We start from the raw sequence: 16,151 nt of genomic DNA on the forward strand, positions 1-16,151 counted from the left end.
TGGTTGTTATAAGCTTTTTTGAAGCCAATCTTCAAGATAACCCCTTGCTGCTTTTTTACTTCGTTTCTCTAAGGATTCGCCTTCTATTTCCTCTGTCGCCTTTCAGTCTGCGACGTTCTTCTCCCATCTCACGGCCGCCGCCGGTAGTCGCCGGTCTTTGCTTGCTACTCCGATTCGCGTTCTATTTCCTCTGTCGCCCTGCCCTCTGGCTGCGACCAAGGCTTTGCACCTCAAGCCCATAGGGGCCCAACCCGAGCCCATCAAGCGGTGCAAATTTCCCATCCCCAACCATCCGCCGCGCCGCCGCCGAGAATAATGGAGGGGAGAGAAGACGACAAGAAGGGCGGCGCCGCCGCCGGCAGCTCAGCGCCGGGGTCAAGATTCAAGAACCTGGTGTCCAGGGAGTACTACAGCCACAAGAAGAAGGTACCTCTCCATGCCCCCCCCCCCCCCCCCACCCTCGTATTATGGCGGCACGGGAATTACCCTCTCTGCCCCTAAAACCCAAAATTCCGCGAGAAAAGATGGCCGAAGTTATCCAATGCTGAATCTGTTCTTGATGCGAAACTAGCCAAAAAAAGAGGACAAAATACAAAAGTTCCAATATTTGGGTCGTCCGGTCTCGTTTTCGATCGGAGCAAAGTTGAGGGGAAAACTTTGATTTGACCTAATTGCTAGGGCGTTCTGAACTACTCCCGGTCATACATTTGATTCAGAGCAAAGTTGAGTATTTTTTTTTTGTTAGAGAAAAAGGATCCCGGTCATACTTTTTTTTTCCAGAGTGGTTCTTTCGTATTAAAGATGAAAATTCGTGCTAGCATATTGAGAAAGAAAATCAATTTTGAGCCAGGGGCTCATTTACTTATGTCAAGATTCTTTACTGAAGATGGGGACAACATCTCCCTTTCAGAAAAATCATTGTATTGTGAGGATCTCTTGGTTGCTTTCTGTTTGTTTTGGTATAAAGCTCCTTCCTTCTAGTATGATACTTACATGTAAAATTTAGTTGCTAATGTAGTTTTGTTGCTCCTTGTCCATCCTTTATTTGCTGTTCCTTATCAAGTAAATGACAATGGTCTTCTGTATTTTAGGTGCACTCCGTAGCGTGGAACTGCATAGGCACAAAGCTTGCCTCAGGCTCTATTGATCATACTGCACGTGTCTGGAGTATTGATCCCCATGGCCATGTAATTATCTCCCCTTGTTTAATAATTGCTACGGGAAGAGCCTTGCTTGTTATGGAACCAGATAACCATTTTTTGTTGTTGTCTGCACTCAATGCATACTTTCCTGTGTAAAGAATATGTATGGCTGTGAATATCTCCATTTCATATAATGCAAGCACTGAGTTATGGTCTAACTCTTTGCAAGAGTTGTTTATCCCTGTTCTTGGGATGGCGCACAACAGGAGCACCTTAATGAGAGAAGACATTCTCGTGATAGTTGACTCGCACTACACCCCATTATCCAAAAACCACTTCCTGAGTTTTCAAAAATGTGAAATAGCCATGGATGTAGTTCATTTTATATCATGTGCACCTTCAGCAAATATGACTTCCTGTGACCTGTAAAAAAAAAGGCAATTGTATGGCTTTCTCATTCACTATTCGTTTATATCCTGTTTTTTTTATATCTAGGTCACAAATGTTCATATTTTTGGATGAAATTTTGCAAGCGCAAATTAATATAGCATGACTTACTTCCATGAATTGTTTCGCAGTTTCTAAACTCGTAAAAGAGAAAATGAAGAAGATTGGAATATGGACTGTAGTGGCACGTAGGACGTAGCTGCCAAATTTGCTTCCTCCACCTTAGCATGTTTTATCTTTTGCACATTTTTTCCAGTTTGAAGAATATTGTGGCCATAGTTTATTAACATGAGTAGTGAATTTCATTCTGGATGGTGGAATACTGAGAACAAGTTATGCATTTATCGCCGAAATGTTAGCTACAGTAAATTGATTTACTTGTTTAGGAGTGAACATTTAGCTCTTTTGAATGAGGGGATGTATTTTAGGATTAGATTCTGCTTATTGGGACTTCCAAGCTGCAAACGATGCTGACAACACATTTTATCATACACAGTCCAAGGTTAAAGACATTGAGCTGAAAGGCCACACAGATAGTGTAGATCAATTATGCTGGGATCCAAAGCATCCTGAAACAGTTGCTACTGCAGCTGCTGACAAGACAATTCGTCTTTGGGATGCGCGGAGTAAGTAATACGATTCATGTCGGTCAATGTGCTAAAACTCCCAGTTTAGTTCATCATTGTTAATCCATTTAGTTTATATTTTTCTCTTCAGGTGGAAAATGCCAAGTTGTTGAACTTAGTGGAGAGAACATCAACATCACATACAAACATGATGGCACTCACATAGCTGTTGGAAATAAGGTTTACAATAACAGAATATGGGTACATTAGATTGTAGTATATTTTTTAGCTTTTCTAAATTGAGCATGCAATAATCTGACTTATGTGCATTTTGGTGCTTAGCTGTTTGTCTATTATATTTAATTTATTTAAAGTAAGTAATGGAACATCATTCCGATGCTTGACATTGCCATCATGAATCTTGTGTTTCTTCATCTCCTGTGGTTGTTCTTCTGATACATATATTGATAGTGCATGAGTTTATTTCCCTTTTCTCAAATAGCAAATTTAAACCCTGATATGTTTGTGATATGCATCATTATGCTGTGACCCAGCTCACACAACCCTTGGTATCTGTTTAGCTTTGTTATCCTGCTTGTTTTTAGTTTATACCTTGTGTAACTTTGCTAGAAATCTAGATCTTCTGTTGACCTAACTACTATGCTACGGACCTGCATAAAAGTATGTGACTATATTGTTATATATGTATTTTGAGAAAATGTTGCACCATATCATACACCGTAGTTTGGTACTGATGCACCTGGATATGATGGTTATTATGTATCAATTAGATGGAAGTCTTAGCATTTGTCTTGCTAAGTTTCTATAGTATGACAAGCGGTGTGAAAAGTTAGTATAGTTATCAACATGGCTCTATTTTGAGGGTCATGTAAGATTTAGCATGTTTCATAAAATGTGCACAATATATATTACTACTTTATATGAATGTCTAGTTTTATCAAGCCTTCAACTACAATAACAGCCGCTTCTAATGGTCTGTAGGAGGATGAGCTGACCATAGTGGATGTCCGGAAGCTAAAACCCATTCACAGACAGAAGTTCCCTTACGAGGTACTTTCCAAATGAAGTTTGGACACTGAAAAAATTCTTGAGGATAATTTTGTTCTGAATCCAGTTATGTTTTGGATGAACCTGTGCATATGCATGTGATAAGAAATATAGTGAAACACATGGGCATATGTGCTTGTCTTAGACCAAAAAACTGTGCACATTTGTTCTTTTTAGAGGAAAAATGGTAAATTGTAGCCACTATAGTCTGAATGCACACCGATGTGTGGTGCCAAACAGTTGAATCAACGTAATGTATTTACGGTTGATGTTCACACCTTTCTGAACTTTATGTTTTCAATTTGACGCAGTTCTCATTTTTCTTCACTTGCAGCGCATGCATTCTTGTTTTATGTCTGAAGTGAATTATTGATATGTTTCTCAGATTAATGAGATTTCGTGGAATAAAACTGGAGATATGTTCTTCATCACTACTGGACTTGGTAAGAAACCAAGATGTATTTTCCTCTTAATTATGAATGTTGAAGTTCATCATTTCTGAAAATGGAACAAGGATCCTTGATGTTTCCTTCAAGTGTTAATATCACATAAATTGATGCTAATTCTGCCCCTCGGCTTTATTCTTGATGTAGGATTTGTTGAGGTGGTTAATTATCCTTCCCTTGATGTTGTCTGCAAACTAAATGCTCACACCGCAGGATGCTATTGCATAGCAATGGATCCCCTTGATAGGTGAGATGATTCTTTGTCGTTTTCAGTTATTTATCTGCCTAAATTAGGAAAAAATAGAGTATTTGCTAATAAACGACCAGCCAGATTGCCTAGAAAATCAGAAAGTTGCTCGAGCTTGATGATCCGTTGTTACTTTGGATCTAGATGATCTGTTATATTTGTTGATGGGTTGTCTGATTTGCTAACAGAGTTAACACTGAAGCTATATTTTGACTTCTACAATATCAAGAAATATTGATTTGTATCGCTTCATCTTTAGATAAAATTCCTATCCCAAATACCTGTAATTGAGTGATTACCTACAATTATTTTAATTTGGTAGGTGACTTTGAATAGGATTTTTCAGGCCTTGATATAGACCAGGAATATATCCTATGGCCTATAGAAACCACTGGTTTAGTGGAAGAATGAAAACCATGACAAGGAGGCTGATTTTTCTCCACACACCTAAGGTCAATTGCAGAAAAGGGAGAAATTGTATCATCATGGAATTTTGCGGTGAACCCCTCACACACTCTCCTCAGCCCAATGCTTGACCCAAACTGAGTCTCATACTTCTGTCACCAGCCCTCATCTCGGTTGATTAGGTTCCAAGCCTGTCGATGTGTCCCTGCCATCTGTAGGTTCTTAAAACCTTGCTTCCCATCTCCTCTGCTGTTTTGCATACAAAGTTTAGCAGATTAAAAGCCGATCTAGGAGAAGGGGGTTGCTTAAGAAGATTAAGTCGGTAAGAGCAACTCTAGCAGATACTCAAAAAAGTGGAACTCAAAAACCAGTTTTGAGTATACTCCTAGACTGCATTTGAGTAGGGTGCTTGTTCTGCTTTTTTTTAGATAAAAAAAGCATACTTGGAAAACAACCCCTCTAGTTGTCTCACATCTCTATGATGATTCAAACATAAACATTTCAAATGCGCGATTCGTGGAGGAGAGAGAGAGAGAGAGAGCTTGGGGACACGGCGCGGAGGGGGGGGGGGGGGGAACACAGGTGAGTGGGAGAGAGAGTGGAAATGGGCTTTTTGCGCACCACGTTTTGGGCTTTTTGCGCGTACTTTGCTGGAGTTGCTCTAAGAGTTTTCAAGCACAGGTTGATTTCAACCTGGCCAAAACCAACAGTTCAGTTTCTTCAATTGCTGGTGATCAGAGCAGCATCACTAGCACAAATAAAACAATATGGAAGTTTATATGTTTTTGTGGAAACCCTTTTCGAACAACCCTTGGGGATAGATGTCATGACTGCAGCACTTGCGAAGACAGCATCGAAGGCCTTCTATGCACTTGGGGTGAAGTATGGGAACCTTTGAGGACCACAATCTGTCTTCCACTAATGTAATCTACATAATTTATTTTTGTTTCTTTGAATCAGAAAGTTTTTCTGAATCATGTCAATTGGCCGCTCATCATGTCGCAGCAAAGCGACTGCAGTGGCCAGATTCGGGCACATGTAGGGCTGCTATACTCCTTCGTGTTTCTTCGCTGATAATATCCTTCATCAGCTCTCTGCTGCTTGCCTCTAACATCATGGGACCAAACTCTGCAGGGGATTCTCTGCAAAAAATATGTTAACTGGAAATTCTCTTTTTTGGCATAATTGGGCATTTTTAAACTGGCCACGGGTAACCTGCTTCCATTTCTGCAAATTTGCCACATGGTCCAAATTCTTATCCTGCTATGAACAGCAAGCTTTCTTTTAATTTGAGCTGATTGTATTAGTGTGCCATGCTAATGTTGTGCACACAATCACACAACCATCTCTGGCAATTGTGGGTGATTCCTTTTTCCTATCAGCATCCAGCGAGAGTATAGTTGTTTTGATGATGGCACTTACAGAATGTTTTGATGCCAGGTATTTTGCTGTCGGAAGTGCAGATTCACTTGTCAGTCTTTGGGATGTCAAAGAGTTGCTATGCATTAAAACCTTCACAAAACTGGAGTAAGTTCTTTTCTACCATGTAACTTCTGTAGGCTGCTTTCGTAGAAATAACTTCAGTTGCTTTTGTTTGAATCACCCTCAGTTGCCCGTAACCATTATTCAGATTGAAATTGGTAAATGATTTGTGTATCTTGGAAATGTGTATCAATGTCCCCCTTTTTTTTTAGGTGGCCTGTAAGAACAGTTAGCTTCAGTCACAGCGGAGAATTTCTTGCATATGCCAGTGAAGATCCTTTCATTGACATTGTAAGTGGTCACAAACATAGTAAAATTTGTTTACGATTCGAGGCAAACTGTTCTGAAGAATTTACATTTTCTTCCTTCCACCAGGCCAACATTCAGACTGGACGATCAATTCATCAGATTCCATCTAAGGCAGCTATGAACAGCGTTGAATGGAACCCTAAATACAACCTCCTGGCTTATGCAGGAGACGACAAGAATAAGTACCAGGCTGATGATGGTATAGTTGTTGCAGTCCACTCATTTAGATGCATTTGTTTCACTTTGCAACAGTGTTACTTCGTAGTTATTCAATTCTTCATCCGTAAAAGAAGAGGGGAAATGACATAGAAATGGAGTGGCACTAATGTTTCACGTCTTTCATTTTGCAGGTGTTTTCCGAATATTTGGTTTCGAAAGCACATAACCTGATTCGGAGCAGATTTATCATCAGCAAGTTCTCTTTATAGATGCAGCTATCTAGCATTCAAATGTATCTGCTTTGAAGGCTTGATGAGGTGACCGTTCAATGCTTAGCACCCTTGTTTGGTTTGAGGGATATAATGGGTTGGTCTATCAGGACATTGTAGTACATTAGGGCTAAGCTAGAACAAAATTAGGGATTAGGTCATTGTACCAAATTTACGAGATTTTCATGATGGACCAACCTATGATTACTAAGGTGGTAATTTTCAAACCAAACATCCCAGGAATGAGCAGTGTTGTATTGTACCTTATGTTACTCCTAGGGGACATGTTTACCGCATCTGAGAGAATACTACAGCAATGGATTGTGGACAAGTAAAATAGATTGTTACAAATTTTGTATAAAATGTTCTTACAGAAGGAAAATTGAATTGAAGATGTCCCCAACTAGTAAACAATGTGCACCGGGCACAGTTGTCACCTTATTGGTCAAGTGGAGAAGCACGCTGAACTGTTTATTATCATTGTTTCCTTTGTTTGGGTTCTAACCCGAAGGATTGAACTGGACCTGTTAATTATTGGCATCAGAAGCCAGATGCAAAACAGTGGCAACGAACTTATAAAAATACCAACAAAATAATTCTAGCAAAAAGTTACCGTCCCATCTTATGTTTTATCTACTTATGAAATCTGAGGGATTATCGTTTTTTTTTGCGGGGTTGTAACTTGGAGGCATCAAATGACAAAAATGCAAAAGAAGTGGCAACGAACTTACAGAAGACCAAAAAATGCAAGGATAAAAGACAATTGTTTTTGAAACTAAATATCCACGGGGAGTGCAAGTTGAATTCCAGACAAATCGCTCCTAAATCACAGTGACGCGAGCCGACCACGTGCCTCAAACATGCCAGTGAGGCATCGAGCCTCATGTTCTGAGACTTGAATTGCGAAATTAGCATACAACAACAACAAAGAGACATTGCATTGCTTCTGAAGAATGAATGGCACGTCACTTCATGACACTCATAATCTTCCGTTCTGGAGCCTTCTATTTGACCTGATACACACAAACACACTGGCTGAAAACGAAAGATAACCCTCTGCACACATCCAAATAACATGGGACTCAGATCCACAACAAAAGGCAAGAAAAGAATAACAAACACTGCCCTGAGACTCTCGCAGGAATGTAAAAAACAAAAGAACCAACCAAGAATCATATCCTGTCAAACTGGCAACCAGACTTCTTCATCCGATCATCACCAAGACGCTCCACATCTCTTCAACAACTCAGGATCTGTACACGTTGAAATGCTTAGCCCACCGCCGCGCCATGAATGGGTCAAGATGGTCCCAGCTCTCGGCGCAGCAGCTGCTCCTCCTCTCACCACCGCCGATGCTCGGACCCATGTCCCTTATCCCGCAGCACCTGTTGTCGCCACCTTTCTCCTCAAACCCGACCGCGGCCTCGCCGTTCCTCGGCTGATCCTCCCTTCCACCCTCCAGGTAGCTATAACCGACCAGAATGAAGCCACAGTCCGCCACCAGGTCAAGCGGGATCCTCCTCTCCTCGCCACCCCTCAGCTCGCCAAGCCTCACCACCCCACCATGCTCACCTATCCTCAGCTGGGTGTCCCCTATCACGCCGCCGAGCAGCCGCGCCAGGAGCTCCTCGAACTCATGCATCACGAAGCTGTTCTGCACCCCGAAGCCGAGCCCGACGTGGAACTGGTGGACCGGGATGTTTGAACGGTTCATGTCCACCCCAACATAGCTGCGGATCGGATGGTCGGAGAGGTGAAGGATGCATTTGCTAGGGTTCTGGTGCGCCCGGTCCTCGAGTATCTTCAGACCCTTCTGCAAGGCCCCTACTGGATCATTTCCACCGACGGAGCAGAGGTGCTCGATGACCTGTAGTGCCATCCGTTTGCCATGGGACGACATCCGGCGCAAGGGGAATGCGCGGGTTGCGGTGGTAGCATTTGTGACGATGGCTAACCGGTCGATGGCGCGCATGGAGAAGACGACAAGTGCCACTGCCTGCTTCAGGAGTCTCAGGTGTGGGCCGTTGGGGCTGGCAACCAAGACGAGGTCCATGGCTGGCTGTGGAGCTAGACTGACTGAGAGGTAAGCACGCCTCTGCGCGCTTGGTGAAGCCATCTGCGATGGCGAAAGCATGGAGGAGCTGCTGTACTGGCAGTGCTGTTGTAGTGGCATCATGCGTCCACAAGGGTAGTGTCCGAGAGCATGGTGGTGAGCTGCTGCCACTGGAGACGGGATCAGGGCGAAGCGCAGGCACGGGTCGACATGCTCCGTCAGAGTGTAAGGCTCGACAGGGTCATCATCGTTGTAGCGGGTGGCACGGATGGAGGACCTTCTGTTGACACGGGACGTCGCGATGTTGTCGTCGAGGATGCGGAGGATCGGATCAGACTGGTTGTGCAGCAGCGGTGGCACCTTCATGTCACGCGGCAGCTGAGACCACTGCGCACGGCAGATAGGGCATGTGACATTGCCGTGCCGGATGTTGGAGGCGATGCACAGGAAGTGGAAAGAGTGGGAGCATTGGGCTGTGAAGATCGCTGGCCTGTCGCTGTTGTCAATGTCACTGCTGCTGATGCTGAGGCTCTCCAAACATATTGCACACAGGTTCTGCATGAGAATACAGTGTAAAATGTTTAGTCAGTGGATGAGTTCAGAATACATGTGAGAGCAGATTAGAAACTAAAACTGATGTGCATACAAGTAGCTGTAAACGATCGCCACAGCCTAGATTTAACGGGGTTGGAACTATTAGTGAAGGAAGGATTTTTTAAGGCTAGAAAACAATGTCTGCTTTCATTGTCTTGGAGAGTCATGTATGCCATGTATGTCATAACATTGATATATGCCATCTATATGGCATAATACATGCCATGCATGTCGCCGCAGGTGTCATAAGGATACATAAGCCACTGTCTTGTTCTTTCGTATACCATTAGGGAGACAAGTATCATGTTACCAGAGAGACCTTATGATTCATCTGAGTGGTGATATGATTGTCCATCAATAGCCACTAAAAAGTACCGATGCTCCATTATACTGAAACAAACAAAGGGTGCACATACTAACAGTCCTTACTTAGTAGATAATATATGAGTGGACAACCATACAACCCATCATGTGCACTAAATAAACGGAACCACACTTTTCAATTAATTGCAACATTTTGCCAGATTTTCAAACTAAGACATGAGGTCATGGAGATAGCTGGTGTCCAGATCCTCATGATTCGGAGGTCGACAAATGTAGTCAAGAATCTAAACCCTCAAAATTATCGCCTCCTTAAGTCTTTCCTTTAGAAAGGAGAAAATGGTTTATCTCAGTGATGTTCCACCTCTTACACACCTCAATATTAAAAAATTCTACAGGACGAAATTGGGCAATCCTAAGAGAGACCAAAGTGAAGATGAACCCCACAATATCAAGATTTTCTGCTACAGTCCCTTCTCTTACAGCCCCAATTTCTCCTCTTAGCTTGGCCCTTGCTATCTCAGTTTATTGCCACCTGATAGTATGTAAAGCATGTAGTATCTGATTTCTTAACAAGAATTAATTGGTTGACACTGGGCACATCTAAACATAACTACCCATGCTTTAGTAGATAAACAACTCCTAATTATTAAAAGAAAGGCTCGATTACCGGTAAAGGTAGTGATCAAGAACAGGGCTGGTGGTCCAAATGGAACAAGAAAAGAAGAGAAAAGAAAAGAAAAACAAATAATGAAAGTGGGCATGGAGCTGGTGGTACCTTGTCAGCCATTCTAGTGCTGGTCGGCTCCTCCAGCTTTTCCTGTTCTCCATCACTCCTGTCTGCTGGAGCATTCACTGCTGAGCAGGAGATCTGCACACACAATTACAGACCTCAGTCCTGTTAATACATTGCCATTTTGCAGTATAGAGCTACAAGCAAGGCATCCACCAACGGACCATATACACATCCTATACAACGACAGTGCTAAAACAATTTAGCACTGTTAAAAGTCGAGTTACTAGAGAAACAATATTTATTTTGAGCTGGTAAAAGGATTCACCAGATAGATATAGTGCATAAAAGGCCAAGATAATTGCCCGGTTCCTAGAAAACACAATGTTGGAAGAAGAGAGAAACATGGGCACCAATTTTCCTAGAAAAAATGATTAAAAATCATAGCGAAGACAAAGTGCTCCATGTCCCCTGTGCAGTGCGGCTTGCAGGTTGTAGCAACCATCAGCGTACCAATGAGAATAATGCATTGGCTTTTCAGTCACCAAAGAACTGAATCAAAATAACCATTCCACACAGAACAAGCTTCTTCGGAGTTTTGAACTTCAGAGGACAACATCTCTAAAGAAAACTCCAGAGGATGTGTAGATCCAAAGTGATTTATTCTTTGTGGGGCTGTAAATGGACCACAAGAACGGGAGTACGTGGTGCGTATAATCATTTCCCAAGGTGCTAGTAATACAAGGAAGGAACGGGAGGGAGCTAGAACAATCATTTCCATAAATGAATGAATAGGGCAGCAGTACCTAGAAACAGCTGCTACTGTTGGAAAAGGAAGAGGAAGAAAATGCGACAGGAGCGGCAATGCTCCTGTTGCTCCAGCTTGGTTAGAACATTTGCAACAGATAGAGAGATCATTTTAAGAACCCAAGATCAAGAGACGAAGAAGAAGCCAAAAGTCTCCCCAAAAAACAGGTCACAAAGGGATGCATAGCTGGCTAGGAACCAAAACTTATCTAACCCCAGAGGAAAAAGAGGCTATGGTTCTTGGACATGAGCGAGACTGCAAACCGAAGAAACAGAACATCTCTGATGAAATGCAGAGAGGGAGGGGCAGAGATTATTACAGTCTTGGGAGGCGGCGGGGAGGGAGAAGCGGCGTGTGAGGAGAAGAAGGAGGCGCAGGAGAAGCCGATCCGCTTGGCCGCCGCCCTCCGCCACCGCGCGAGCGTTCCTTCGCCGGCGATGCCGCATCCCCCCGCCATTGCTCTCGGCCCCCCGCAGCTACAGCACCATTCCCCTGTTTCTTGCTGTCCTAGGTGGTGGTGTAAACGCTTCTGCTTTGCCTACCATCTGGTTCTTGTACATGGAGCAAAAGGGGCCAAAGGGCCATGAAGTCATCATACTCTCTCTCTCCCCAAAGTGAGTGAGCAGAGTTGTTTGGTAGTTGCAGCAAAACCCTTCGTTAGTTTCTCATCTAGATTTCAGCCCCTGGAAACATAAACTTAAGAAAAAAATCTCGAAACTTGAAATGCTTTAGAGCATCTCCAATTGCGTTTCTCAAAACGTCATCCAAAGAAATTTGAGAAGCTCCGAAGACTTAACATGTCCAGCCGTGAGCCCCAACGCTACTTTTGATCCGGGCGTGCGTGCTTCAAATATTGTTCGGTGTGCCCACCCCGGCCCGGTCCGGCTCCGGAGACTTAAGATGTGTGATGTCTTTGATTTTTACACTTGTTTTATTTTTTTGCTTGGCGGACACGGTTGAAAATGGACACCTCCTAAACATGGCATCACACGACGGTGTTCCGAAAGGGTCAATCCGACGTTTTTCTTTTATGAACGTCGTTTTGGGCACAAGACGCTGTGAAATGCTTTCTATTACTCTTTTCTCTTCACATTAGTAATTAGGAACACGTTTGAGGTTCTTTATGGAAAAGCACAATACTGATGGGTGTATCGCCAATTCCAAACACAGACGAACGCCTTTATGCAAAAGCGTCCTTGCTTGCTGAGCTGCTACTCACTGTGGTCCCAACTCACACTACTCCTTTTTCTTTGCGCACGGAAAGGACAATCTGTAACGCGTGCCTGCCCAGCCCTGTCGCAACTCCAGCTTCCCACTGCCTAGCAAGCTCACTCCATTGGTGGTTCGTTCATCGGCAAGGCAACCCTAGCAAGATTACGGCAAAGTGCCGCATTTCAGCAAGAGGATTGCCCCAAATAGAAAAGTTCTGGTCCAATTTTGTATTTCCTGCCCGAGCAGATGCCCCAAAAAGGCCTGGCCTGGATTAAAAAAAAATGCGGCGCCATCGACCGCTATCGCCGCATCCTATCCTCCGCCGCCGCACCCCCTTCTACGGCGCCCCTTCGGCAAATCAGTGGCCTATGAACCGTGGTGTTATGTGGCCGTAGGGGTTCTTGTATCCACCACCCTCGTATCCCTCCCGCCAACCGCGAGGCGGAGGTTGCCCGCATGCATGGGCGGCGCCACATCACTAACTGGGATGGCATTCAGGCTACAGCGGCGTAGCCTGAGGTGAACAAAGACAACAACATCATGGAGGCGGGGAGCTCCCACACACCGCTGCGTGCACACACACTGGAAGGAGGGGATTGACGCTCCTTCCATGCGTGCAACCACGCCACGCCTCTCTCGGAGCGGCGGCACCCGCACATGACGTGAGTTTGTTGTGCTCGACAAGTTTGTCCCGCTATTCAAACGTGAGGCGGACGAACTCCTCCTCCAACGCGAGCGCTATGTGGTGGGGAACACCACCGACGAGGCCACGCGCAACCGTGTTGTCAATGCCCGGAGCTGGCCAAGGAGATCGGCACTATGGATAGATTACGGTTAGGGTTTGATCACCATTCGGTGTGTATGTATAAAATGTATGGTGAAGTATGTAGATCTTTAATTTCTCGCGTGGATTTTCTTTTAAAATTTACGATATGGGTTATGGTATATTCTAGCAGCTCCATTTTCAAACGCAAAAGCATTCCTAAATTTGTTTGTTGGTATCTTGTACCCAAAGTCAGCAAACCATCATATTCCAGTCCTATAAATTTCTTTCTTTCCCACCTATTTTATATATGTTGTTAACAACTAAGGAGAGACTCATATAGCAATTTTATGAAGTACTATGTACCCTCGTATTTTCATGAGAGTATGTAATTTACATGCTCTACAAAAACGGGGAAGAAGATGCGTAACTTTAAGAATGCCGATCTCAACTATCCAAGAAATGACACATGTAATTTTTTTCGGTCTTTTCATACAACCTGTACAAAAATGGAGTAGGCAGCTCTTTGTGGCTTAAACGAAATCCATAATCATGTTTAGTAGATTTTTTTTCCCCGTTGAGTTTGTTTGGTTTGTGGAATTGAAAACGATGGAAGTATTTTCATACGGTCTCTACTTTATACGTCACTGCATAGAAATTTGTTTTATTGAATCTAACCTCGTGGAATCACCTTTATTATTGTTCCTATGATGACTGATGTGTTTTCAATTCCTGGGTAGAGCTCAACATGGCATGACATCATAATCGTGCACTATTTTCCTATACTATCGTTTTTAGTGTACTATATGTCATATTTTTTAATAAAAAAATATTAATATCAAGAGATACCAAATACATCCCACCTCTGTAACGACACAATACCCTAAAGGTAGTACGGACGCACATGACCAAAAAACAGGAAAATAACCCATGCAAAAAAAAAACAGGAAAATAAGCTAAGAAATAAAAACCCCGCTACAATATTCTAGCGCTAGCAACAACAATACAACCACCACCAAGACAACACCTGAATTTCAGGCTCTCTAAAAGCGACGCCTCCAAGAAGAGAACAATGACAAGCGCCGTCGTCGCCCGATCAAAGATATTAGATTTTCACCCTGAAGATAGTCCTCGCTCTCAAAACAATGCCTTCAACATGGTTATTGCCACGCACAACCAATTAAGACTAGACCTTGGATTTTCATCCTGAAAGGTAAGACTCGGAACTTCACCTGTGCTGCTGCTCCCACTTTCATACTATTGCGAAAGACGGAACACCAAGCAAATCCCTCAAGAGCGCAAATGCTTGAACCTCCATTGTTAGTCCTCTAATCCGACCTTTATTATATTCTCCGCCTTTGAATTCACCATGGACCAAAACTTCAGCACATGACAACACAACAGAGCTTCACGCCACTCCCTCCAGAACCAAGCGGTCGGAATAAAAGCATGGGTGCGCATGATCGAATACCACAAGATCTAGCAAACTCTTTTACATTCACCGCTGGCCAGATCAAGAAGACAGGCCTCAGGCAGGTCTTCATCTTCGCATAAGAGAAACCGTAGGATCACCACCTTTATTAAAGAGCCGCACCGGTAGCCCCCACGCCACCGGCCGACATCGTGGAAGACGACGAACTGTCGGGTTGCCGAACGGGAAACAAGCGAAGCCACTCACGTTCGCTAGGCACAACCCGGAGCATAGGGAGCGACCGAGGCCGCATCCCAACCAAACACGAGAGGAAAGCCACGGCCCACTGGGCCTAGGTCGGGTCTGCGCTGCCGCCGGTCTGGGCACGGTGCGCCGCCGGCGGCCATGAAGGCACCCCCCAGAGTCGCATGTCCAACGCCCCTCCACCTCGACGCCTCCGTCGCGGCACCACCTAGCCCGCCCGACACCACCCCCACTGTCTAGAGGACACTAGGACACACTCGATCTGGTCCCTGATCTCCGCCTTTGGCGGGACATGCGTCACCACCGTCACGGTGCCGGCAGCGGCAGCGGCCAAACAGGGACGAAGTTGGGGGAGCTCGAGGCAAGCCGATGGGGTGGCCTCCGGGATCACCCAGGCAGGAGTGACCCGGGAGGCAGAGGCGGCTCAGATCAGATCTTCCTGGCGATTTGCACAAAAATAACCCAAAAGTTAAAGAAAAGCACAGACTGACCCTCCGGTGAAACTATTTCACCCATCTAACCCTTTTGTGTGGCGCCCCTCCCATCGGCGCCACACATGCCTGTGTGGCGCCCCTCCTGCCGGCGCCACTCTCCCAGCCGACGTGGCGCCCTCGACGCTGAGCTGGTCCGCCGATCCGACGTGGCAGCATGTGTGGCGCCCCTCCCAACGGCGCCACACTTGCCAACTTATATCACCTGTTGGGTCGAAAACATCCAGGGGCTCCGGACGTCTGGGACTTAGCCGTTTTGGCGAGGCTCTACGTGTGGCGCCGATGCCACGGGCGCCACACATCCACTTAAGTGTGGCGCCCTTGCCGGCCCCCAGCCCGACCCTCTCTTTCTCTTCTTTCTTTCTCTCCTCCAACTGCCGCCGCTGGCCGCCTCTCCTCCGCCGCCCACCAAATCCTCCACGGATTGGACAGATCTGGCCGGCCAAATCCATCCCCATACAATCCTCAAGGTATTCCCCTTCGTTCCCCTTCGATTCATCCAAGATTTGCTCCGATTTAATTCGATTTAGACATGGAACCTAGATTGGAAATGTTTGTTGTTGGAATCTATATTGGTGTGTATGTATTGAAATTGATAGCCTCATTGTATGCTTGTGTTTGAACCATAGATTTGTTGGAACCATAGATGTTAAATTTTGCTAGATTTGTACATGAACCCTAGACATGGAAACTAGATTTGAAATGGCTATGTATGTGTTGAAATGGGTATGTAAGTGTTGAATGTGTATGTGTAGGAACCCTAGATATGTATGTATCCTAGATTTGTGGAGGAACCCTAGGCATCAAATTTCATGAATGTGTATGTGAAGGAATAACTCATATGGTGTTCTATCCCTAGATATGAATGTATATGTATGTATTTGATGTATTTGTGATGGCTTATTTGGATATATTCTCATGTATGTATTGCTCATATTTGTTAAACATGTAGGATGGTGTG

General features: G+C 44.5%; 2 protein-coding genes across 3 annotated transcripts; one reads left to right on the forward strand and one right to left on the reverse strand.

Annotated features, from left to right (window-relative positions):
* Positions 1-299: 299 nt before the first annotated feature.
* Positions 300-6,916, forward strand: LOC124652781 (THO complex subunit 3-like). Of its 2 annotated transcripts, none has more exons than XM_047191823.1 (11): positions 300-426; positions 1,092-1,187; positions 2,086-2,215; positions 2,307-2,416; positions 3,158-3,226; positions 3,609-3,666; positions 3,817-3,916; positions 5,762-5,848; positions 6,016-6,094; positions 6,179-6,311; positions 6,463-6,916. In XM_047191823.1, exons 1-11 carry the CDS (start codon positions 316-318, stop codon positions 6,495-6,497), a joined length of 1,008 nt encoding a protein of 335 aa, XP_047047779.1. In that variant the 5' UTR covers positions 300-315; the 3' UTR covers positions 6,498-6,916. The 2 variants fall into 2 exon arrangements, with proteins under 2 accessions (XP_047047779.1, XP_047047780.1); XM_047191824.1 differs by having other exon boundaries at positions 2,307-2,395.
* Positions 6,917-7,548: 632 nt separating this feature from the next.
* On the reverse strand, positions 7,549-12,873 carry LOC124656063 (probable E3 ubiquitin-protein ligase WAVH2). Its single transcript, XM_047194871.1, has 4 exons — positions 12,697-12,873; positions 11,369-11,587; positions 10,287-10,379; positions 7,549-9,148 (listed from the first exon to the last, which is right to left on the reverse strand). The coding sequence occupies exons 1-4, from the start codon at positions 12,871-12,873 to the stop codon at positions 7,787-7,789; spliced, it is 1,851 nt and encodes a 616-aa protein (XP_047050827.1). The 3' UTR covers positions 7,549-7,786.
* Positions 12,874-16,151: the final 3,278 nt, after the last annotated feature.

This window comes from Lolium rigidum, chromosome 5 (genome assembly GCF_022539505.1).
Source record: "Lolium rigidum isolate FL_2022 chromosome 5, APGP_CSIRO_Lrig_0.1, whole genome shotgun sequence".
NCBI classification, from domain to species: domain Eukaryota; kingdom Viridiplantae; phylum Streptophyta; class Magnoliopsida; order Poales; family Poaceae; genus Lolium; species Lolium rigidum.

Bases quoted from the DNA above. Each gene is read 5' to 3' on its own strand.
- LOC124656063 (XM_047194871.1), bottom strand. From the start codon at position 12,873: ATGGAAGGAGCGTCAATCCCCTCCTTCCAGTGTGTGTGCACGCAGCGG. The intron at 11,588-12,696 runs GTTGGCGGGAGG...ACCAGATGGTAG, and splicing joins CGGGCAACCTCCGCCTCGCG to GCAAAGCAGAAGCGTTTACA. The intron at 10,380-11,368 runs GTAATAATCTCT...TTGTGTGTGCAG, and splicing joins CCCCGCCGCCTCCCAAGACT to ATCTCCTGCTCAGCAGTGAA.
- LOC124652781 (XM_047191823.1), top strand. From the start codon at position 316: ATGGAGGGGAGAGAAGACGACAAGAAGGGCGGCGCCGCCGCCGGCAGC. The intron at 427-1,091 runs GTACCTCTCCAT...TCTGTATTTTAG, and splicing joins ACTACAGCCACAAGAAGAAG to GTGCACTCCGTAGCGTGGAA. The intron at 3,227-3,608 runs GTACTTTCCAAA...TATGTTTCTCAG, and splicing joins GACAGAAGTTCCCTTACGAG to ATTAATGAGATTTCGTGGAA.